General features: G+C 45.7%; 1 protein-coding gene across 1 annotated transcript in view; it reads left to right on the forward strand.

Moving 5' to 3' along the window:
• The first annotated feature begins 211 nt into the window (after positions 1–211).
• OBSCN (obscurin, cytoskeletal calmodulin and titin-interacting RhoGEF) overlaps positions 212–24,712 on the forward strand; it is a 176,748-nt gene continuing 152,247 nt past the window's right edge. Inside the window, 6 exon segments of the mRNA XM_079300531.1 lie at positions 212–462; positions 8,438–9,570; positions 15,167–15,436; positions 19,141–19,401; positions 22,440–22,742; positions 23,741–24,007. Coding sequence (XP_079156657.1) covers positions 8,451–9,570; positions 15,167–15,436; positions 19,141–19,401; positions 22,440–22,742; positions 23,741–24,007 — 2,221 coding nt within the window. The 5' untranslated portion in view covers positions 212–462; positions 8,438–8,450.

The following is a 24,712-nucleotide window of genomic DNA, read 5'->3' on the forward strand; positions in this document are numbered from 1 at the left end:
ACCCAAACACCTCCTGATGGGGGTTTTGCCCCCTCTCCTGCTGCTGGGCTGTCCCTAAAACGCTGCCCTTTTGCCTCAGCCCTGCAGGAAATTTAATCTCCTGGTAAATGACACCCAGAGCTATTTTGGAGCTGGGCTGTGGAGGGCAAGAGAAGCACGCCAGCGATTTGACTGGGGGAGGACAACCCAGAGGAGGGTCAGGGGGGTGGCACAGCCTAACCCTGGGCAGCAGAGCCACTGCCAGGGGACTTGGGGGGACCTGCTGCACCTCCCTGCCATCGCTGGGGTTTCTGTTTTATTTCCCTGGAGGGGAAAGGGGGGGGGGGAACCCCAAGCCACCATGGTCTCCCCATGTCCTCTGTTCCCCTCTTCCCTCTTCCCCCTCCTTTCATCCCAGTAGGAATCAGCTTTTTCTTCTTCTGCCTGGAGCTTTGTCCTCCTCAGACTCACACAAGACTCCAGGTAAGACCAAAACCTTCAGCTAAGGAGAGATGGATTTGGGGATGCAGGAAGTGGAGAAGGTTGCTGGTAGCTGAGGGAGGGGTGAGGTTGTTTTGTTTGTGGAGGATATTTTGCTTTATCAAACATATTTGGGGATGGAGCTGAAGGTGCAGGTAGTAAATCCATCTTTCCTTTGCTCTGAGCCAAATATGGATTGTTCTGCTTAATTCCTTCTGAAGAAAGATCAGCCTCCAGGGGGCAAAAGTGAAAAAAAAATCAGGTTTGCAGCTGTAGACTCAATGTGATCCACTTTGTCCCCAAATCTGAGACAGCACTGTGCATGGAGAGCCTGGAAAACATATGGAGAGGTGGCAGAAGGGAAGGTTTGGGAAAGTTTTATTTCCAGGGCATAATCTCAGAGCAGGTTTTCTCTCCATCCAGGACTTTCTTCCCCTCTGAGCCCCTCTCTGGTGTCAATAGATTGACTCTGCAGCCCCCCACCCTCCTGCCATTTCTGCACATGGCTCTGAGGAGATGGGCAGAGATGGAGCTGGACAGCTGAGGCTATTTTGGGCCCTACAGCTCAATGGGGTGGAGTGACTGTAATGACAATGACGTGCACTTGTTAAAATACAAGGGCTTAGGTGGGAGCCACGGCTGATTGTCACCAAGGGAATTCTTTGTCCATATGGGAGCTGTGATCCTGCAGCTCCCTGGTGCAGGAAATCACATGGGATAAAACAGGAGCATTTCTACCTTTGCAAGTCTGTTTTTTTGTTTGTTTGTTCGTTTTTGTGGGTTTTTTGTTTGGTTGGTTAATTTTTTTTTGTTTGTTTGTTTGTTTTGTTTCTTTGGTTTTGTTTTTTTTTTTTTTTTTTCCTTCTGGGGTTCTGCCACACCTGCTTCTCTCCAGGGCTGTGTGTAAAGCAAAATGCAGTTGGGTGAAATTTGTGATGAAGCCTTTAGATTTACATCTCTCCTTTTCTGTCTCCTGGGTGGGAAACCCCAGAATTTGTGTCTTTTCTCTTCATTTGTCTCCTTTATTCTCAGCCCCACAGAACAGGAGTGAGCATCCCAGACCTCCCTGATGCTTTGTCCTTTTGCTCTTGTCAGAGCAGCCTTGGGAGGCTCAGAAAAATAAAAGTGGGTGCTGTGGAGCCTTGAGGGGCTGCTCTGAGACTTTTTAGCCTTTGGAAGTTCCAGGGGTGGTTTTGTAGCTCCATCAAGGGTGGAATGTGAAGTCCCCATGTTGCAGTAAAACCCAAGGAGGATAAAATCCTTTCCCTGCATTGAGTTTCTTGGAGCTGTGTGTTGATGGAAAATTGTTTCTGCCCAGGCAGTTGAAAGTGGGATGAGTTTCATAAGATACTGCATCTGTAGAGAGGCAAGATAATAAGTGTTTTAAGCATATAAACCATCTAAGTGGCTAGAATCTCTCCTGGTTTTTATGAAATGTGTGCTGTTGAAGGTCTCTGACCCCCTTGCTGTGCACAAACACAATTCGTTCTTGCTCATTTGAATTTTTTAAATGATTGGACCCTTGATTGCTACCAATCACTGGGAACATCCAGGTTATTGATAAGGGATTAATAGGGGGAATATGAGGGGTGCAGGTCCCTCTGAGGCACTTGGTGCATATTTAGCCCTACCCTGAAGGTCAGGAATTGTCTCCAGCTTCTCCTTTTCCCTGAGGGCTGCTCACCATGTTTAACACCATGTCAGCACCTGACCTGCCATGAACTTTCCCTCAACATCTCCCATGGATTTTGGCTTAGGATGGGGGCTGAGGATGGGAGGGAATGCAGACAAGCCTGAGTTTGGAGCTCCTTGCAAAATGCTTCGTGTGCTGCAGGTTCCCTGAGTCCAGTGACTGACCCACCACAGAAACCTCTCCCATCTGCTCATCCAGTGACCTTTGGACATGCCAAAATCGCTTCTCCCTCACTGAAGAGGAATTCAGAGTAGCCCAAGCTAAGCCCTGTGCCCAGCTCCTCACCCCCAGATCCCGTTCCTGCTCTGCTGGAGCAGGATAAATCCTGCCTGCCTGGATTAGGGCACAGATCTGTGCTCAGCCCTGATTTAGGGGTGTCCTGGGCAGGGAGCACTGGCTGTGCTGGTATGCATTTCACCCCCAGAGCTCCCTGTCTGCTGGGATGGCTCTCAGAGCCACCAGAGCCTGGCTGATGTCACCCAGCCTGCAGCTGACACTTGAGTTATTCCAAAGCTGTCCCTTCCCTGGGAGGCTGCTGGAAGACAGGGCAGCTGGGTTATTGCTGTTTTCCCTCAGCAGAATTTTAAACATCAAAGGGAACCCAAACTTCCCATTTGACAACTCATCGACTTCCCTTCCCACCCACGGATTCCATTTCCTGGTGTTTTTAGATGGAACAATACAGGCAGATAAGTCATGTAAACTACAGTAATAGCAGTGCTGCCTTGATTTTTATCTGGGGCTTCTGTTTCAGGGATGTTCTTTGAAAGCTCAGGGTTCAGGGACAGGAGACTCCCCATAAATCCTGCCTTTCCTGTCAGGAAAAGGAGTGAGAGGATTAGAATTTACTGTTGCAGAGGAAGTGCAGGAAACATAAACTCCAAAGGCAAGAAAAATACCTCAAATGAGCATATTTTGACTCGGACAAAGAAAGGGTAAAAGGAGTGAGGAAATGAGCAAATGGGCCCTAATGTGGTGTTGAGAGGAATTCTGTTTTTCTGATCTGTGTTTGGACCTTGGTGATCTTTTAGGTTTAATTATGTTTCCAAAATCTTTAATTTTGCTGTTCACCTTTATCTTGGGAATATTTTATGACATGGATTGCAGGTGCTTTTTGCTCTTTGCCCTGAGTCCTGGTGGACAGAATTCTCTAATTCTCAAATGGAAAGGCTTGGACAGAGAATACCCTGTTACCTACCCCTGTCCTCTCTCAGACCAAGAGCTTCATCACAAGTTGCTGGGGGAAATTTACCATGAGGGGTAAATTTTGCCTTCTCTGAACTGCTGAAGCTTTTCCAGGTGCAGATCAGCATTAATCAAACAGCATGAAACCAACCCATCAGCCAGCAGTGCACAGGGAATCCCTGGAGGCTGGGATGGAGAGAGGAGAGGATGTCCAGTTTGGAGAGGAGAAGGGGCTCCAGAAAATCTGGAGAGGGATTTGGGATAAGGGATGAGGGGACAGGATGAGGGGGAGCAGCTTTACAGTGCCAAAGGGTGCAGAGTTGGATTGAATATTAGGAATTAATTGTTCCCTGTGAGGGTGGTGAGCCCTGGCACAGGGTGCCCAGAGCAGCTGGGCAGTGATTTATTTGCATTATCTGACAGCTCTGTGCAGCTCTGCCTCCTTCCCCAAACACAAACCAGGGAAAATCCAAATGAATAAAGACATAAGCAAAATGATAAGTGCTGCCAGTTTGCCTTTGGCGTGCTCAGAAATGCCCCAGATGGGAATGTGAGCTCTGCTGCAAATGATTAATCACAGAGGGATTACATGGGGAAATATGACACTGGCAAATGTCTGAGATTTATTGGAAAGGGCATTTGCATTGACTAGCTTTATTCATGCTTTGTTGCTGGTCCTGTTGCTTCCAAGGGAGCTGTCCTGGCACTTACAGAGAGTTACTTTTTTTTTTTTTTTTTTTAAGTTTCAGAATTATTGGGCTTTTCTGAAGTTTGAATGAATATGCAAATAATTGAAATCAGGGTAATTATTGAATAAGTTGATTGGCAAGGTACACAGTAGAAATATTAAATCTTGTCCTTTCAGTGCTTTCACAATCTATCCTCTCCTGGCTCCTAAATCTATTTATCATGGTAATCCAGTGTGATGTGTTTTATCCCATTCGAAATTATAAAATGTAATTTATCTTGTGCAGCCTATTTTGTTAGATGTGTTAGATACATGCACAGCCTCATCCTTGCTGCAGGTTAGGATTTCATGCCTCTTACTGGGTTTCATGTTCCCCACACCCATAAAACAAGTTTACCCCCCCCTTTTTTTCAGATGAGGACTAAAGATACAAGAACTGGAGTGCCTTTCTCATAATTATAAAAGCAGGCCACCGGCAGAGCAAGGAATAAACCCTGATTTTTCTTTCCATGTTAGAAAAATTGCTAAAATAATGATGAGCATGCACTCTTTTCACTGATCCCTGGATTTTCTTCTGGCATCCTGCCCATTCACAGTGGTGTAAAAACCTTAGAGTGTGAGGGCACGTGGTGAAAGCTGCTGGAGGTGCAGGTAAAAGCAGGGCATGTGGGTTTTCACCTCACTCTAGAAGGTCTGTGGACCTTTTATTGGATGGGGAGAAGTGAGCTGCAAACACCAGATGAGTTTTTGGGAGCCATGGGGGAGGGAGGCTGGACCTTGAGGCCACTGAGAAGAAACTTCTTTTTGGATTTTCTGCAGCAGTTTGGTTCAGAGGTGTCCTGGTTTGAAGGACAGGTCTCTGCCAATAAAAGCAGAAGCTTCACTTTGAAATGGAGAATATAAACCCCCTTCTTCCAAAATTATTATTATAATTTTGAAATTAAGGGGCTCTCAGGCAAAGGTATGGGAAATATGAATAACAGTTCTTTACTAGGAAAATTAAAATAGAAATGCAGTATTACAAAGAACAATCCCAAACACTGCCAGAGTCAGAATCCAAGCTGACACAGTCAGTCAGTCAGGGTGGTGGCACAGTCCCATTCCATGGTGCTGCATCCTCCTGCAGGGGCAGATGTGGTTCAGCTGGAGCAGTGCTCCTGGAGAAGGTGCAGTTTCCTCTGAAGCTCCAGGGATGATGTGGAAAGGTCTGGCTTTCCTCTGGAATCCAGTGGAAAGAAGGTGCCTTGGTGTCCAAAATCTCAGTTTTTCTCTGGGTAGGAAAGGCTTGGCTCCTGCCCTGGCTGGAGCATCTCCCAGTGGGATGATGGAATTTTATCAGCCATGCACTGGGACTCACTGGCCATGAACAGGAGATATCTCCTGGAGGGAGGATGGGCTGTGGGAAGATAAAGATGATTGCCCAGCTGGTTTAAAGATGGCCCATTAGCAGAGAATGTGTGCCAGGAGATCAGGGGCACTGCCCCACCCGGCTGCAGCAGATGGGGACAGAATTCACATTGCTGGCCATATCAACCAACACAAGAGACAAAACCAACAGGCATCTGGTGCAGGAGCTTCTCTGTTTTTGACTGTTCCTGACTCCCAGAGGTAGCAGGGAGCAGCTGGGACGTGTTTGGGCACAGCTCAGCACAGAAGGGCAGGGAGAGAAGGATGCACTTTAGGGAGTGAGCAGCATTGCTGCCCCTGTAAGAGCCAGGCTTTGAGAGCTCTCCCTGTGCTCCAACAGAGCAGAGCTCTCCTGCAGGCACAGAAAGGTGTCCTGGGGCCAGGTGATGGAAACAGCACCCAGGTGGGATGAGGGAAGCCTGGGTGGTTCCTGGCTGGTTCCCAAGCAGCTCCTCTTGTGTCCCTGTAGTCACATCAGTGCTCCAGGCACTTGTCCTCGTTGTGTAGAGCCCAGTTGGATAGAGCAACTCGATTTTTCTTCTCTTTTTGACACTACAAAGCTGGAAAATAAGTCAGAGTGATGCATCTATTAGACCCAATAGGAGCCCAGGAAGGGTGAGACATGGCAGTGAATCCAAGTGTTTGGTGGCACTGAAATTCAAGCTAATGGCTGGGAGATATTAGGGCATGAACTGTGACTCTGTGTTTTAATTGTTAACTCTTAGTTAATGCAATGAATGGTTCTGCTGGGCTCTCCAGAGTTGAGCTCAACCTCAGCTTCTCCTTCTGAACACTGAAGTGGTCCTTCCCCAAACGAGCAGACCACTCTGTTTGTCAATCAGTTGACTTCAGTGGAAATTTCCACTGACTTCAGTGTGCTTTGGCTCAAGCCCCAGGCTCCTGTCTGCCCCTTCTAACCATTCATGCAGCTTCTCTGCTTGCAGCTTCACGAGCATTTATGGAAAATGTGTTTTAAAGCTCAACTGAGGGCAGAGGTTGGAGGTATTAGGAGGGTCCAGAGAAGTTCAAACTAATTCACAGATTTTTAGATCAGTTTGAGACCAAGAGGAAAAGAAATGTGTGTATTTAAGACAGATCTCTATGTGTTTTCACTTAGCAGAAAGTCAGTTGGTCTTAGCACTGATGACTGGAATTCAATCATTCTTTAACCTGTTAGCATTTACTAAAAGTAATTTTTCCCCATTACATTTTTTCCCCTCCCAGATTCAGTTTTTGAAACCCGTTTCTTTATTTTCTAAAGATTTGTGGCAGAGTAATGAAATTTTCTCAACACTGGGAAACAAAAGCAACGAAAACTGAATTAGTTTAGAAAGGATTGAACTTATCTAAAAGGAAAAGTCATTGTTTGCTTCTTGTAACTTTGTGTGTTTGCAGCAGGAGATACAGGATAGGACAGGGCATGGTGCATATTTGCTGTTAAAAGTAGAAAGATTACATTTGGTTTTGCCTTAGATGTGTTACCCAGATGAAATTGGAAGTTTGGCTCAGCAATGCTGTCTTGAATGATATCAATGATCACAAAATCATAGAATATCCAGAGCTGGAAGGGACCCACAAAGACCACTGAGTCCAACTCCTGGCCTTGCTTAGGACAACTCCAAGAATCCCACCCTGTGTCTGAGGCAGTTTTCCTAAAGTTTCTTGGGCTCTCAAAACAAATACCATTTTGTGTTTTTGTGCCACCCCTTTTCCCGTATATGGATTTAATGGTAACTTGTATTTTTCAATCCCCAGCAGCATAAATGGAATGAAATCTGCAATCTGTTAGTAATTTTCATGCAAAATTTGTCATTTACCTCAGCATGTACATTGTCATATATACTGTCCACATAATTATTTGTGAGCCCATCCTTGATATGAAAAAGTGGGAGGGCAGACAAAAATTGGGAAAATAAGTGATTTTTTCCCAAGGTCATGCAGGAGGTGGATCCAACCCTCACTCCCTGATGCCATCAGTGATTTGTGCATTAACAGAAATGCACTAACAGGAGCTTGAGGAAGATGGAGAAAATGTGATTTAAGAAATTAAAGCAGGGTTTTGGCCTGCTCCTATTGATTTCTGCTGGAGCTGGGGGGGAGATGGTGAGAGCACCTGCCATTGGGTGAGAGAGTGGGTGGATGTGTGGCCAGCAGAGAAGCCAAACTGCTGCAGGATTAAGAAGGATATTTCTGTCTCCCTGACTGGGTTTTATTTCCTTTCTGAGTTACAGCACCCAGAGCCCTGGTCCTTCTGCTGGGTGCAGCACTTTGAAGGTAAAAAAGCAGGGATGTGCTCACCTGGAGAAGGAGCATTCCCATGGCTCAGACAGGAGCTGCCAGGACAGAGGGGGTTTGGCATCATGAGGACAAAGAGGTTAAACAGCTTGAAGAGAAATGCTGCACTGAAATCTTCTTGGATAACCTGGTCTGGGGGGTGACATCCCTTCCCATGGCTGGGGGCTGGAATGAGATGATCTTCAAGGTCCCTTCCAACCCAAACCATTGTGTGATGGAGGCAGTGTCTTGATGGGCAGACACATCTCTGAGAATTTAGTGTCCAGTTTGTTCCTTGTGGCTGCAGAGCCAGCCCATCTGTGACACAGCTTTAGTGCAGGTCCCTCTCTGAGTGCCACAGATGAAGGGTGTCGTGATGTTCCTTCTGTATGAACAGCCCAAAGAGTTCTCTTGCCTAGAGGATCTGTGGGGAAGTGAGCAGCAGTTTATTGACCTCAAATACAAGAAATCCTAAACACCAATAATATTCCTTCTATATGAACAGCCCAAAGAGTTCTCTTTTTTTTCCCCATAGGCTCTGTGGGGAAGTGAGCTACCTTATGCAGCAGTTTATTAACCTCAAATACAAGAAATCCCCAACACCACTAATATTCCAAAACCTTCTCACCCACGATGAGAAGGGCATTGAAAACAGGGAGGTTCCAGGTGACAAACACAGTGATAGCCCCCGTGCCCTGCTCTCTCCTGACCCTTTTCTCTGTCCCCTGCAGGCAGGAGGCCAGGATGGATTACAGCTCTCTCTGCGGGGTCCCGCGCTTCCTGACCCGGCCCAAGGCGTTTATGGTGTCTGTAGGGAAGGATGCCACCCTGAGCTGCCAGATCGTCGGGAACCCCATCCCAGTGGTGAGCTGGGAAAAGGATAAACTTCCAGTGCAGTCTGGGGGAAGGTTTAAAACCACAGAGGATGGGGATTTGTATCGGCTCACCATCTACGACCTGAGCCTGGAGGACAGTGGCCAGTACATCTGCCGGGCCAAGAACACCATCGGGGAGGCTTTTGCTGCTGTCAGCATCCAAGTGGGACAGGAGACCACAGTCACAGAGTCAGCTCCTTACTTCATCCAGAAACCTTCCAACATCAAAGTCACCTTGGGAGAAGATGCCATGTTCAAATGCAAAGTGCAGGGCAGCCCTCCCCTCTCGGTGAACTGGGAGAAGGACGGGAGGTACCTGAGGAACAAGGCGGATGCTGGACGCTTCCAGATCGAGTCTGCTGGAGAATCCAACGCTCTCACCATCCAGTGTGCCCAGCTGGGGGACAGTGGCACCTACACCTGCCGGGCAGAGAACCTCATCGGCTCCGCCAGCGCCTCGGCAGCGCTGGTGGTGGAAAAGCACGGCTCCTCCAACCCGGGCAGCAGCAGCTTGGACAGCAGCTGTGGCAAGACAGCCTCCTTGCTGTCCCACCTGCAGAAGAGACGGGAGGAGATCAGGAAGACAGACAGCTCCCACGGGACTCTTGACTCAACCTCTGCCCACTCTGCAGTGGAGGGGCTGTCCAGCATCGGCTACGGGCTGTGCAGGGACTACGAGCGGGCGGCAGGACTGGCCAAGGGCGGCCGCAACGCCGCCTTCGGGGCTCTGACCCGCACCTGCAGCGTCACCGAGGGCAAGCACGCCAAGCTCAGCTGCTACGTCACCGGCGAGCCCAAGCCCGTCATCGTCTGGAAGAAGGACAACCAGGTGATCCTGGAAGGCCGGCGCCACGTCATCTACGAGGATGACCAGGAGAACTTTGTGCTGAAGATCCTCTTCTGCAAGCAGACGGACAATGGGCTGTACACCTGCACGGCTTCCAACCTGGCGGGGCAGACCTACAGCTCCGTGCTGGTCACTGTCAAAGGTGGGTGGTTGTGCTTCTCACAGCTTTGAGTGGGGGTTTGAGCAAAAATTCTGCCTCCAAACTGCTGCAGGGGAGCGTGTTCAGGTGTGGAAAGGTGAAAAGGGCTCATGCATTTGCATAGGTGGACTGGAGAGGGAGTCCCATTGCTGGTGGTTTTTAGGAAGGGCAGTAAAGAGGTGCTAGGCAGGGGGGATGATATAGAATGTCTGGTTGTAGGGATGCAGCAGATCCCTAAGCTCCTGTCAGTGCTGGTTTTACAGTGGTGTAACAGATCCCTTCCCATGCTCTGGGTCAGTGACTGCCAATGCCCTGTCTCGCCCTCCAGGCTTTAATCACATCTGGGTTTGTGTTCACCATGGGCTTTACTCAGACATGCCATTTGCAGCAGCAGTGGAAACCCCTTCCTAGAAGATGAGCATGTCAGGCTGCCTTGGATCCCTTGGGGGACCTACTCCAACTATAATTACAATCCAGCTCAGTTTTCCTTACAGTGACCCACCAGCAGTCTGGCTCTTGCCAGGCTCTTCGCCCTTTCCCCGGTTTGAGTTGCTGGATAGTCTGTGTTCCTTGAATGCTCCCAAAAAACCTCCCATGCCCAGGATGCCTTTGTTTGCCACAGTCAGTGGTGAGGAGCTTGCCTCCACTCTTGTAAAGGTCAGACCAACTTCTTCAGAATGGCAACAGAAGTGTGGCACACAGTTTTTATAGAATCCCAGAATGGTTTGAATTAAAAGAGATCTTAAAAATAATCTTATTCCAACGTCCTACCACGGGTAGGGACACCTTCCATCAAAACAGGTTGCTCTAAGCCCTGTCCAACCTGGCCTTGGACAATCCAGGAAGCTCTAAATTTTCCAGCTGCTCTCCCATTTGGCAAGGAGACAGCAGGCAGTTTGCAACCAACTTGTAAATGAGCTGTCAGAGACAAAAGATTTTGCCACTTGAATGGTAAAACTGATGATTTTTCACTGGCAGCGAAATAAATTAGAGACCCACATAAGCAGGAATTATCTGTGTTGCATACTAATCTTTAAGACTCTCAGGTGTTATTTGATTTTCTGTTTTCTCTTTTTGAGCACCTCCTTTTACATCCAGAGCCTCTCCCACCAGTGGGTCAGTCCCTGTGTCCACCAGTGACACCTGATCCATGGGACTCACTGGCACTTGTCCCACTTATTGCTGCTCCTTGGAGGTGCTGGGGGGATGGCATTTGTCCTGTCCCATAAAGCTGTGATTACTTCCTGAGCTGGGACTCAGAGATGAGGATCAATCCTGGCCCTTGGGTGGGTGATCACTTTGAGGATGGATCAGGCTCAGTTCCCTGCCCAAGACCAAACACCCCCTGCTCTGCCTGTGCTTATCTCATTGCACTCCTGGCTGCAGCCTGTTCCAAAGGAGGGGGGAAAAGCAGGGGAAGCAGCCAGGCTGGGAGCAAGCACCATGGGAAAAGGTTATTGATCAGTGTCCCTTGTCCAGAGCTGTGATAGAGGCTGATGTGGGAATGTTATGGATTGTTTCTTTTTCATGCTGGACCATGTTTGGCTCCCTGTCCAAGGCTGCCATGTAAAATCTACATGTGTTGGTTATAATCCTGCCCTGCTAAACAACTCTCCTTTGTGTCACCAGAAGTTTATCTCAGCCCCTCCAAGACAGGTCAGAATGATGCGGCAGTGAGAAAAACTTTTAATTCTGCTGTTTGTGTCACTGGTGATGCCATTGGTTCACCTGCTATCAGCCTTAGGAAGGGAGATCATCTTGCCATGCAAACTTCTCTTTGCTCAGCCATGTAGGAGAGATTGGATTTCCCAAGCAGCCAGCCTTAGAACCATGGAATCAGAATGGTTTAGGCTGGGAGGGATCTTAAGGGACATCTGGTTCCAACCCCCTGGCAAGGACAGAGATGCCACTCACCAGATCAGATTACTCAGGGCCCTGTTCAAACTGGCCTTGAACACTTCCAGGGATGGGACATCCATAGAAAGCCTCCTATATTCTGTCAGTCTAGATCCTAGGGACCTAAGGACCCAGGAACCCAACATTTGTGAACACTCTGCTGAGGTTGTGCCTTAAACATCAGTGAGCTGGAAAAAAAAAGAGGGGGGGGGGATTTTTGAGCAGTTCCTAAATGAGATTTGGTGAATCAGACTTAAATCTCAAAGCTACAAGGCAGAGAATCACTCTCCTAAATAAGGGAAACTGAAGCTTGATTAAATTCAGAAATGTGTCTGGAACAGGGATAAAATAACAATCCATACACTGAGATGTGTAAAAGGAGTTGGGGAAATTCTTCCCAAGAATAAACCTTTAACAAATCAAAGAGTGGGGAGGACAGGAGGAACACAAATAACCAGCTTGGGTTTCCTGAAGGCTTTGGAGATTTCCCTAGGCTGTGTGTAAATTTGGTGAGAACAGAATTCAGGTCTCCACCCTGGGCCAAGCTGTGTTCACTGGAGTCCCTGAATAAAGTAACCAGATACTGGATGAGAAGGTTAAAGGTTGCAAGCCAAACAGGATGGAGATGGGAAAAACACCCTGGTGCTGAGGCCACTTTATCCTCCCTCTGATCAGGTGTGATTTTGGATGGTCCCTGTCCTGGCAGTCACATTGGAGATCTGAAAGAAAATTGCAACTTGAGAAATGAGGAGGTAGAAAGGAAATTTGGAAAGCACAGTAACTAGGAAGATCAAAGGCTCAAGATGGTGGAAACTTGTCAATCCACCTTGAGCCAGCTCTTACTGAGAGGATTTTCCATTTCCTTACCTTTCTTGGATCATTTTAATTAGGCAGAGGGAAAACTTGCCTCTGGAATAATAAATGTGAGAAAGAGGAAATGGAGGCAAGTGAAAAAGTGAGGTCCAGAAGACAGATGTGCCTTGATAAGGTAAAGAAAATCTTGGGCTTCTTTGCAGGCTGCACCTATTCTTAGCAAAGTATGTGTCAGCAGGACTTGCTTTTTAAAAATGACATCATCTCATTGTCAGTTTGCTTGCTATGGACCAAACAAAAAGCCCATGACAGACTGGAGAAATATCTCCTCAGGATAAGCAGCAAAATTAATCTCTGATCTAAGTTCTTGCAGTTTCCTGCTAATTCCATGAGCTGCTCTTGCTCTGTGCTCCCTCAGTGTTTTGCTCTGCTGTGCCTCTCACGTTTTTCCCAGTGGGCAGGTTTTGGCAGCTCTTACTTTCTCTTATTTTCACCTCTCTGAGCTGGGTGTGGTGCTGGTTGTGGGCCAGATGATTTGGGATGCCTGCTCTCAAATCTATGGTCCTTTTGTAATCCCTTGAACCAAATCAGCCCCCTCTGCCTGACCAGGCATATTCTAGAACTTGTAAAGAGCATGAAAATCTGCTCAGGAGGAGCAGGTGGGTTTTGGTGTTGCATTTTAAGGCTATAGGAGCAACAAAAAGGATAATGCAACATAGCTCCTCATTTAATGGAGAAGCAAGAGAGAAAGAGAGCTTATATAAAGAAGCACTACACACACATATATAGGATAGTTCGTGCAAAACAAAATAGAAAAGACCCATTGGTCCAAGAAGGCAACACCTCTTTGAAAACATGCTTTGTGCAAAACATCACATCTCTCATGCACCCTGCAGGTGCTTAATCATTGTTATAATTGCTTGATCTTGTAAAGACTTGAGAAAGGCAAAGCCTCAAGGCTGTTTTTTCTCTGGTTGCCAGCAGCATCCAACAACATTTTGGAACCACACTCACATCTCCAAAAGCCCTGGGTTCATCCCAGGCTTCAATTCACTTTATCAGCTGCTGTTGCTCCGAAGCTCCATTCAGAGGGAGATAAAATGTGTGTTCACATGTCAACAGGACGAAAGCAGAGTTGTTTTCAGGGGATATCTGTGACCCCAAGCTGCCAAAGATAGCCTTGCACTGCTTTTCCCTGGCTGTCACTGCTATGTATTTGTGAGAGTCAACCACCTCTTCTGTGCTTGAATGTTTAAGAGCTTTTTCCTGGAATAGCTTTTTAATTTTTTTTTTTTTTTTTCACTTTAGGTACTGCTTAGTGACTGTAAAGGGAGAGGGGTTAATGATATGGCCAGCTGCTCCTAGTATGGGAATACACTTGTGTGCTTCTCAGGTGCAGCTTGTGTTTCTTTTTGGCCCTTGTGCAGGTCTGTGTGTTCCCAGTGCCAACTCCAGCCTCTCTCCTGACAGGGCTGCATATTTCTGATCAAAACTTGCTTGGCCTCACAGAATTCCAGTGTGGTTTGGCTTGGAAGAGACCTTAAACCTCATCTCCTTCCACCCCCTACCATGGGCAGGGACACTTTCACTGTCCCAGGTTGCTCCAAGCCCTTTCCAACCTGGCCTTGGACATTTCCAAGGATCCAGAGGTAGCCTGTGCCAGGGCTTCCCCACCCTCAGAACAAAGAATTTCATCAAAATATCTTATCTAACCCTGAAAAAAAATATCAAGAAAAAAAAGAAAAATGGATAATCACCATCTGGAGTGTGGGCAGAGCAGATCTGTGCAAACCCAGCTGGAGGCTTTACAAGGCAAGACTTTGAGTTGCCTTAAACTGAGGTGTATTTAAGCTTTTTTTTTTTTTTTTTTTTTTTTTTAATGACCAAGTTGATGTGTTGAGTTAGTGGAACCTTGCTGTTCCTGGACATATTGCATGGGTTCCCTGTCAGATTTTAGCCTCAGGATAACAACCAAGGTATTTGCAGGTTGGTATTGGCATTGCTCCCTCCAGCTGTCCTGTCAAGCCTTTAGAGCCTGGTACCTTATTTAAACAGAAAGAGGGAAGCCTTATATCAGCTATTAGGAAGAAATTCTTTGCTGTGAGGGTGGTGAGGCAGGATGGAGTCACAAAAACCAGCTGGGAGCTGGCCCAGCCATTACTGGGAGTTGAAGTAACATATCAAGGCATGATCTCTCATGCATCAGCACTGGCTAATCCAAGTGTATGACATGCTGTGGCACCAGTCCCGTGGCCCTGACTGCTGGCTGTCCTCTCCAGTCCAGCTCCCCTTTCTCCACTTTAGGGCTGGGGTGTCAGGGTGATGTCACAGCACAGCTGCCACTGGAATTCACATTGTTCAGTTCATGAAATGACTTCCCTCACTGTCATGCAGCTGCTTTGTGTGTTTGATCTATGCTTGGGTTTGGCCCTCAGCCAGAACACTGTAGCCCCACTGCTGGAGGAGTTGGGACACTGGGGATCATTCTCTGTTTCTTTTTTTGTCATTGATACAGAGCATTTGGTCCTGGTGGGGAGAGCAGAAAACTCCTCCTTTTGTGCTTTTCCTCACATCTGATCATGCACAGCCTCCTCACAGCTCTGTGCCCTTTCAGATCACTCAGCACCAGCTCAGCTGTTCACTCTCACCTGGAATTTCTGCCCTGTGCTCTGTCCCATGTCCCTTGTTTGTCATTTAACCAATTCTAGAAGGATTCCTTTTAAGACCTTTTATTCCAACCTGGCCTTTACCACTTCCAGGAATGGGGCAGCCACAGCTTCTCTGGACAATTTATATTAGGGCCTCACCACCTTCACAGAAAAGAACTTCTTCCTAAATTCCCATCTAATCTTCCTCTCCTCATAAACTCTTATTCCTCCTTTCTCTTAAGAACCCACCATACCCTTCAAGGCAAAGCTGAAGGACCTTGAAGTGAGGGAGAAGGAATCTGCCACCTTCCAGTGTGAGGTGCCCGCTGCTGGGACAGAGACAGCTTGGTTCAAGGAGGAGACCAAGCTGCAGCAGAGCAAGAAGTACAACATCGAGGAGGAGGGCACGTACCGCCGGCTGACCGTGCAGAACGTCACCACCGATGATGATGCTGTCTACATCTGTGAGATGAAGGAAGGCAGCAGGACCATTGCAGAGCTCTCTGTCCAAGGTAAGCATGGGGATCCTTAAAATCAGAGGGGTTTGGGAAAGCTGCAAAAAAAAAAAAAAAACAGGTCTCAGAGACAGAACTATGAGGTTCTCTGATCCGGTGCTCTATGGCACCAACAACGGAGCTCTACAGGCTCCTACTCTGAGCTTTTGGCTCCTACTTTGTTGGGTTATCTTAAATAAGCACAGCAGCTAATAGTTAAAAAGCACATCTTATTACAAAGCACATCAGTCTCAAAAGGCAATGGCAAAAAGCAATGGCAAAGCAATAACAATAAGCAAATGGCTAGAAGCCAGAATGGCTAAAAGCACCAACTCTCCCCAATGCAAACTCTTATACAGGATTTTTCCAACAAGCTAAGATGCAAACTCAGACCACCACTCCTCAACCTGTTAGAATTCTAATTTCTTAGCACACCAGGTTATGTATAGAACTATGCATACAGTCTATCTTGCTCTGCCTAAAAAATGTCAGTAATATTCTTCCTATAGCTCTATTATGTGTAAGTCCTGTCTACAAGTGTGGGCCTGGAGCCTCTTGCTGAAGATATCAGTGTGTTTCAACCTTCACTAGAACTCGCTCTGCTACTGTGGCATTTGAAACCTTTCACTTACTAAAAGCATTAGAACTCACCCTAAAACTTAGTAACTTACTTCTACTTAAATGTCTACTTTGTGTGAATGGCTTAATATACTTCAACCCATCTAAAGGCTTTAATTCAATCCCTACACTCTGATTTATCTCTGAAGAATTCAGAGAGACCCCTGACTCACTGACTCCAACACAGAACTGCAATTAGAGCTAAGCAGAAAGCACAAGGCACATCAGCAGAAAAGTTCTATGAGATGTAGAGAGCAAGGACAAACACAACAATGGTCTGTGTATTAACATTTGGCTAGAATAACTAAGCTGCAGAAAAGTATATCTAGCAAGATATTAGGAAGGTCTAAGCTTAAAAATGGAGCCCTGTGCACTGTGTTTTAAGGCATACAAGCAGATAATTGTATTTGAAATAAGCAAGCATTGTTTTAACCAAAGGTACATGCACTAATAGTGGTTGGATAGAGTTACTCTCAATATGCCTTTGCTTTTTGTGATTGGTCAAAAAAGTTTAAAAGTGCATTGTAGCATCATATTCTGTGGCTGTTGCTGAGGATGTGAGCTACTGGCATCTTTCTGCTGTCCCAACTGTGTAATAAGATGCTTGTAGGAAAAAATAACAATAAAGCAGCTTGAGATGCATTGCACAGCAGTCCTGTCCCTTTTGTGATTCTGTGCATTAACCCGTGGTTGGCATTAGGTAAGAAAGGCTCTTGGTGCTTCAGATTGGCCAAAAGTGTGGGATTCACATGTGAAACTGCAGATTTGGCCTTGTGAGGTGGGTTTACCTGGTCCATGTGGGCACTGAAGAGGGGCAGAGTCCCTTATGGTGTGAGGGGGTGGTCAGAGGGTCCCTGGAGCTCCTGCCAGGCTGTCTCTGGACACAGGACCACCCAGCAGGGACAGCTGTGTTGTACAAGATGTCACCCAGTGGGAACTTGTGCTGAAAGAAGTTTTTATCAGCTGTCTTCTTCTATTTGATGCCCTGGAGTGGCTACCTAAAACAGAGGCTAGGCAAGATGAAGAGAATAAAACAGGTATTTATTAAAAGCTTTCAATAGGCTTGGGCAGTCTTGGGCAATAACCTTGGGCAGTCAAAAGCCTCTGAGAGGGGCTACACCCAAGCTGGGTGATAGTCATGAGTTTTTCATACAGGTAGAAGTTTGTTCCATTACAACCCATATAATTAGGGTTAATCTTCCAATTAAAGTTTCAGGTAATGAAGTAATTTACTCCAAGTTTGCCCACCTCAACTCACTGCTGTTTACATCTCCTGGGGGTCTGAGACAGTGAGGTGTCCTTGAATTTCAGGCCTAGACAGGAATTGTTTTGTCTGAATAAAGTGGGAGAACAGCAGCTGACAAGTATGAAGTTTTAGAGTTATACACTAAAGCATCACAGGATCTAAAAAATATAAAAGTTAAATCCTAAGACATCACCTTAACATGACCCCAAGCATCAGATGTGTCCCCTGGCACTGTCACACACATCTTGTCCAGTGTCCAGAGTGTTGATTCTTGTCCAGGAGTGTGCTGACCACAATGGAAAAGGGGTTTTAGCAGCTCTGCTTTGTGGCCAGTATGGTTTAGATTGGAAAACACATCCATGCTCCAGATGCTGGGCAGCTGGAGCTGTTCTCTGGAGTTTGGAAAAGGGACAAGGAAAGGACAAAGTGTGGATGGCCATGTCCAAGTGTCCTGAGCCTGGTGGTTCAGGCTGAAGTGGGAGTAGGTGTAGTTGGGTGTAGTGTGGATATCTCTCAGTGAGCAGACACAAACCCCAGAGCTGCAGGCACTGGACACTGCCACAGCTACAGGATTGATATTGTCCTGACTCCTTTGAAGCCTGAAGATACTCCCAGTGAAGCCACAAGGAATTCTTCATATATAAATTGCTACAAGACTTCTGGCTGATGTGCCAATTCCTTTTTCTACCACCAGTAAAGAGCTGGGAGTGCACAGAGGTGGATGCAGAAGGGAAAACTTAGTTGAGAGATTTGGGAGAATTCAGGCTGACACCTTTTTGTTGCACCTTCCTTAGGTCTGGACCAGCCCACCCCTGTAAATGTGTTTGGTCCCAGTAGGACAGCTGGTATTTTTTTCACTTGTTTGTGCTATAATGGTATGTCCCATCCAAAAGAGAGTGACTGAGCCAGCTGGAGCTCTCTGGAGGGAGAGGAGGCACAGTTTTCCTGAGGAGCCTTGTGCCTGCCCTGGGAGGGGACTGGAGAGAGCAAGGTGGGGTTGGGACAATGTGAGAACTGATGGGCTGTGGAATGGGGACACTGCTGAGGGCAGAGAGGTCAAGGAGGAGGATAAGCCAAGAATGAGGTCTTGAATCTTGTGGTGAGCCCTGTACCTGATTTGTTACTTCATGAGAGAATTCAGCATTGCTGTTTGTTTAACAGCTCTGGGTGAAGCCTCTTTCACCTCCCAGGGACTGCTCTGGAGCTGGAGCCAGTCACTGTTGATTTTTTGGGATGGTCTCTTTATGGTTTGTCCAATCTTCTCTATGAATATTCACATCTTATAGCTTTGGGGTTGTCCTAGTAAGTGGTGATAATCACAGTCACTTGGAAAGGACATGAATTCATTCAGTGTGAATTCTTGTGTTGATACAAAAAAGAAACCTGAGATTTTCAGTGTCTTTTTCATTAATTCAGGTAACTTCTGTGTCTGCCATTTTGAGTATGTCACTTACTTTGCTGAAGTAGGTATGTCAGTCTTAAGCCAGACAGGTCTCTTGTCTGTCTTTAGGATTTCACCTCCATCAAAGTTTTAATTTGAATTCCCAGCATATGTGGGCAATGCAAGCTGTCAAATCTGTTTTCCTGGAAGGTTATGTATATTTTGTATTTGCCAGCTCTGCTTGGCAGACAAGAAACCTGAGTAACTACAGTCAAAAAATTTGCTTTTCTCTCTTTGAAGACAAAATAAGTCCTTGGTGTCATCTGCTGTGTGTGACCCAGAGCCTTGTAATTGATTTTCAGGTGTCTGCATGGTGTTTATAATGCTTTGATTAGGTGTGGACTGTTTCAGTCTGGATGATCCAGTGCTGCCACAGCTTTTAACATCTGCTGACTGTGATTATTTTGTTGCCTGAAGGGAACATCATTAAAAAACTTCCACGGAAAACTGCTGTGTTCATCAAGGACACAGCCACCTTCTGCGTGGAGCTGGACAATGAGTGCCAGAGCGTCCGGTGGCTGAAGAACAAGGAGGAGGTGAAACCCAGTGACCGAATCTCCATCACACACTCTGGCAAGCAGCACACCATGACCATCAGGGAGTGCAGGATGGAGGATGCTGGGGAGATTGCCTTCCTGGCTGATGAGAGCAGGACTTCTACCCAGTTCACTGTGACCAGTAAGCTTCTCTTTTGTTTGGCCTTGGTGTTGTGTCTTCCTGATAGTAGATCCACCTTATTTCTATTTTTTTTTTTTTTTTTAATTCTGTCTTCAATGAGTCATGGTTGATACTGGAAAGATGGATTTTCTTGTTCAGACTTGGTTGTTTATTAATTTTTATCTATTGTACAGAGAGTTCTGCAGCACTTCTAGCTAACAAGCTAAAAACAAGAAAATGGATCTGTATCTAGCTAGTTACAAGATCTTTTAAAGCCTAACTACCCAATTAAGAGCTGACATTTATATTATTTGTACTTTTGACCCAATGACCAAACACCTGTGACCCACACTGTGGGATTTTCCATCCAACCAAAACCTACTACCTGGAATGATGAAGAAGAAGAGACAAGAAGGAAGAAGAAACAATGCCCCAGAACCTCCATCTTATCCCACACTTGTTACTGTATTCTACAACCCCAAATTCCAAACCTTTCACCATGTGAAATTACACACTTCTATTCTAACTACACACCAGTGATTTTAACTCCATCACTCAAATTTGGAAGGCTTCTCCAATGCCTTAAGTCAGAGCAATGTTCTTTTGAGGGTCAGTCCCAGAAAGAACAGAAAGTTCAAAACTCCCAGGCTTCAGGTTCCAACATCTTCCCATGGCTGCTTCCATGGCAGCATTGTTATTTCAAATGCCACCATGATTATTTTGGTGTCCAAAACCAGCTGGAGGTTTGATGTCTGCCACAAAATGCCAACAGCCTGACTGTGAGTGTTATGGAATGTTTGGAGGCATCAAAACAGAGAGAATAGCTGTAGAGTCATGGGATGGATTGGGTTGGATGGGATCATCTCATTCCAGCCTGTGCCATGGGCAGTGACACTTTCCATCAGACCAGGATTGTCAGGGCCTTGCCCAGCCTGGCCTTGAGCATTTCCAGGATGGAGCATCCCTGGTTTCTCTGGGTAAAAGTGCTGGGGAAAGAGCACAGCACAAACATGTCTTTCTTGACAGAGTAGCAGCAGGTGCAACATCATCAAGACTGGACCTGAAATGAAATTTTGGTGAAGTTGCCTAATTTTATGTGGCAGTATTTTGATGACACTGCATTTCCTAGGAAAAATCTGCTTTATTTAAGACAAAAATACATAGGATTCCTGTTACAGTTCTGGTTCATGTATGAACAGATCATCCACTCCAGTCAAAATTTGGGAAGAGTAATTCTTCTTGTCTTCCACCACTGCAATCTGTCAGTGGCAAAAAGGAATCTTTTCTTTAAGAGATATGTAACTGCTGTAATATCTAAATTTTGTTCTGGCATTCTGATGCCATTGAACTAAAATGAGGAAAGTGTCACATTTGGCCTTGTGACAGTTTCTAAGGTATTTGTAAAGCTGTAACATCCAAACAAGCACCTATGCAATGGGAACCATAAAGTTCAGTTTGATTTCAGACTCTGCTGTTTAAATTATGAGGAAAGTGTTGATTCATGGAACAGAAATTATAAGAAGCTGCCTTCCCACAAACAGGTATTGCTGAAGAAAACATTGCATTACCATTTCTGATGGCAAGGTCAAGAGATCTCATTCCAGGACTTAGCATTCAGCTTAATATTACCCTAACAGAACCTTTGACATCTATGTGTGACCAGCAGTTACTGACAGGCTGGTAACTGTGCACCCCAAAACATTCTGTGGCTATTTCTGTAAGGAAGGAAAAGCAGATCGTGTGGAGATTTCCTATTTTTACCCTTTGTGCCTATCAGATTTACTGCTTGGAGAATCCTGTGTGCTCTGTCCACATCTTTTTCAATTAGATTGGTGGTGGCTGTTCTGATACCTTTTATAGTGCACAGGCAATATTTGTGTATCATTTGTCATCTTGCATTGTTAACTAGTGAAAAGATGGGGCAGGAAGGAGATCAGTTGTCTCAGAGCTCAGTTTTTAGTTTGGGCTCAACAACAGACTCCATCTAATGTCAGAAATTCTTGAGTATGTCTACTGTGTGATTGTTTCAGCCACCTTTCACACTTTCTTGAAGTAGGATTAATTATTCCTGAGTGTGCTGGTCATGGGATCACAGCTGGACTCTGGTTGACTGACTTAACCCAGACAATTTTCAGATAGCCAAAATTAAATGAAATTAATCCTGTGCCATGTCAGCAGAGGTACAATTAGAGCACATCAGGTAATTCCTCTTGACCATATCAGAGGTAGCATGTAATGAATAATCCTGATGGGACTTGAGCCTTCTCTGAAGGGTTCAACAGGAATGAAAGGATGAAAATAAATATTCATTATGCAAATACCTGCAGGAATATATCTGCAGCCTCAGGTACCATAAAATAGCCACATCTCCTCAATAGCTGGCTCTCATGGTGGGGGCATGTCTTTGTCATTTCCTTTTGAGGTTAATTCCCCAATACCAAAAGCTGCTTCTGCATAAATTAGTAAAACAAAGATTCAAAACGACATCCACACTTGGCAGACAAAATTACAGATTCTGAGTGGGGGTAGCATAAAATTCAGGGGCAGGACAGATACCCAGATGAAAGAGGCTGCAGGGAACATCCAAGCCTGTGTAACAAGCTGAGCTCTGCATAACTCTTAAAAGATTTGAACAACCTTCACTGATGGTTTTACCCATCTTCTGACTGAAAATAAGAAGCCGAGTGTTAGTCTGCTTTGCTCAGGAGCTGTGAAGGGCAGAAATGTGGGTCTGGATCCAGCACTGAAGATTTAGGCTTACAGAATGTTTGTTGAAGACTCTCTGTGTTGACAGTTTTATTAATTGTGTAGAAATCAAATATGTTTAGCTGTGCAATATAAATATTGGACATCCAGGTTTTGACTTGGGATGGCAATGATTCATCTTTTTGTAAAGCAGCCTCAAAGCATCTTCCATCCATTCTCTTGCTTTTCCATCTCACATCAGTGTTTTGTGGAGGTTTATTAAGCAAGATGAACTTTTATCCCAGCGTAGGCTATTTTGACTTTTCCATTCCTGTGTAACTTACCGCTCTGTTTTGTTTCTTCCCCTTGTCCAGCACCCAAAAAACCTCCCACCCAACCCCCAGCTGACCCTGTGGTGAAGAATAAAACAGAAACCTCAGTGACACTGGCCTGGTCCCCTCCCAGGATGGACAGGCCCATTCCCGTTGACGGATACATCGTGGAGCGCAAGAAACTCACCGGCTTCACCTGGGTGAGGTGCCACGAGTCCCACGTGCCCAGCCCCGAGATCACGGTCACCAACCTGCCAGAAGAGGCTGACTACCAGTTCAGGGTGTCTGCAGTCAACACCTATGGGCAGAGCCCCTACCTGGAGTTCCCTGGGAGCTTGCACCTCGGTGAGCACGAAACCGGCACAGAACGGGGTGACCGGACACCTTTGGGGTGTTTTGGAAATGTTTCCCATGGAAAACTTTATGGAGCAAAAGCCCAGCAATTCCTCTTTGCCTTCACTGCTGGTTCTCCTTTATGTGAATCACTGGTCTTCAACCAAGGGAGGGAGGAAAATGTCCAAAACCAGCCCAGTGATGGTGGGTGGGTTTCTGGGTGTGTTTATGTTCCTCTATCCCACATCAGGCTGTGGGAGAGGCAGAGCTCTCTGCTGTGGCTTTAAACCTGTAAATGCTTCTTCTATACCTGCAGTAAAAAGAGAAGTTGAGATGGCCTTGTGGTACAATTTTCAATATATAGTTATGAGATCGTGATCTCGCACCTAGAGAATATTTATGGCTGATCATATCGTCATGAAAACCAAGTTCCAGCCAGTCCCTCTTGAATCTAAGAGTTTCTAGGATGAATCCAAGGGTTTTTGCTTAATTTCTGGGGTGATAATGTGCTCATGTGCCAACACTTGGTGCAATGAGATTCCTTCTTCCTTTGAACCACTGCACTAGAAAATATCTGTACAGATACTGAAGACCCACACAAACTTTGATCATAATACCATGTCTTGTGATCGTGTCATCCTTGTCTGACATGCCTGTATTGTCCTGGAATATCTAGAACTCAGTCATAGGGATATCTAGAAGTACCTCCTTCTGAAATCTAAGAAATTCTGAAACCTATTCTTTGAAATCTAATCTGAAATCTGAATATTGGCTATTCAATAACACGCCTGTAGGGCACTTAGGCATTTCTGGCCTATGCCTTTATACATTTTAGGGATAAAAAAATAAATCAGTAAAATACACCATGCATTTCCTTCAGTGCATGAGAATTGTATAAGGCTGCATTAATTTATTCTCACGTCTTGTTTACCCTGACAGTTTGGTTCCTGAGATGAGGTATCCTCCAGCATGGCAGTTTGTTCTCAAAGGTGTGTCTTGTTCTTCCCTAGAGCCCATCCTGGCTGTGAAAAACCCCCTGACAACAGCTGAAGTTACACCTGGAGGGGATGCCCAGTTCACTGTGGATCTGACCAAGACTTGTTCTGGCACTTGGTACCTGAATGGCAAAGTCTTACAGGAAAGTGAGACCTACATCATTAACAGAACCCAAACCACTCACACCCTGGTGATAAAAAATGTCACCAAGAAAGATGATGGGGCAGAAGTGAAATTTGTTGCCAATGACGTTGAGACCAGCACCAAGATGAGAGTGAGAGGTATTTATTGGCATTGTTGTCCATTCTTCTCCCAGTCAAGGGGTGGTTTTGGGGACTTGAGGATTAAAAGTGGGGCTGGAGGCTTTTCTTGGTCTGTGGGAAGCACATTGAAATTGTTGTGTGATTAATGTGTGTCCTGGTAAAGGACTCACATGACAGTTCAGAGTGAGTTGATCCTTTAGATGGCTTCACATCAGCTCACAAATTTCTGTCAAATTTATATCATTCATAACCATCTGTCAGTGGTTTTTTTGTCACCAAATCTGCCACTAGTTCACCTTAAAGTTGTGATTTCACCTCTAGGTTTGACCAGTCTCTTTGTCTGCAATAACCTTTCAAAAGTAAAAGAGCATTCATTACTAACAAAGCTTTTCTGGTAGGTTTTTTAGTCCACCACGTGTGGGTTATACAGTGATTATGCTGGAACTTGATTTAAGATCAAGGTTTCCCCTATGAAATGACAGTAACATCTGTACCTACCACATTGCAAGGCAAAACATAATGAATTCATAGTGAATCCTTTATTCTGGAAGGGTGTGTTTGTCTTGGGAGAAGTTCTGTGCAGAAGCATGTTTAGAGTATTATTTATCAGTAGAAAAAAAAAGTGTGTGTTTGTTTTGGTTTTTTTTCTTGGTGACTCTGGCAATAAAAATAGATCAAGTTTTCTGAACTGGGAAAGAATGCACAGTATTGACATGAGTGTGA

The sequence above is a fragment of the Erithacus rubecula genome, assembly GCF_903797595.1.
Source record: "Erithacus rubecula genome assembly, chromosome: 3".
In the NCBI taxonomy this organism is placed as follows: Eukaryota; Metazoa; Chordata; class Aves; order Passeriformes; family Muscicapidae; genus Erithacus; species Erithacus rubecula.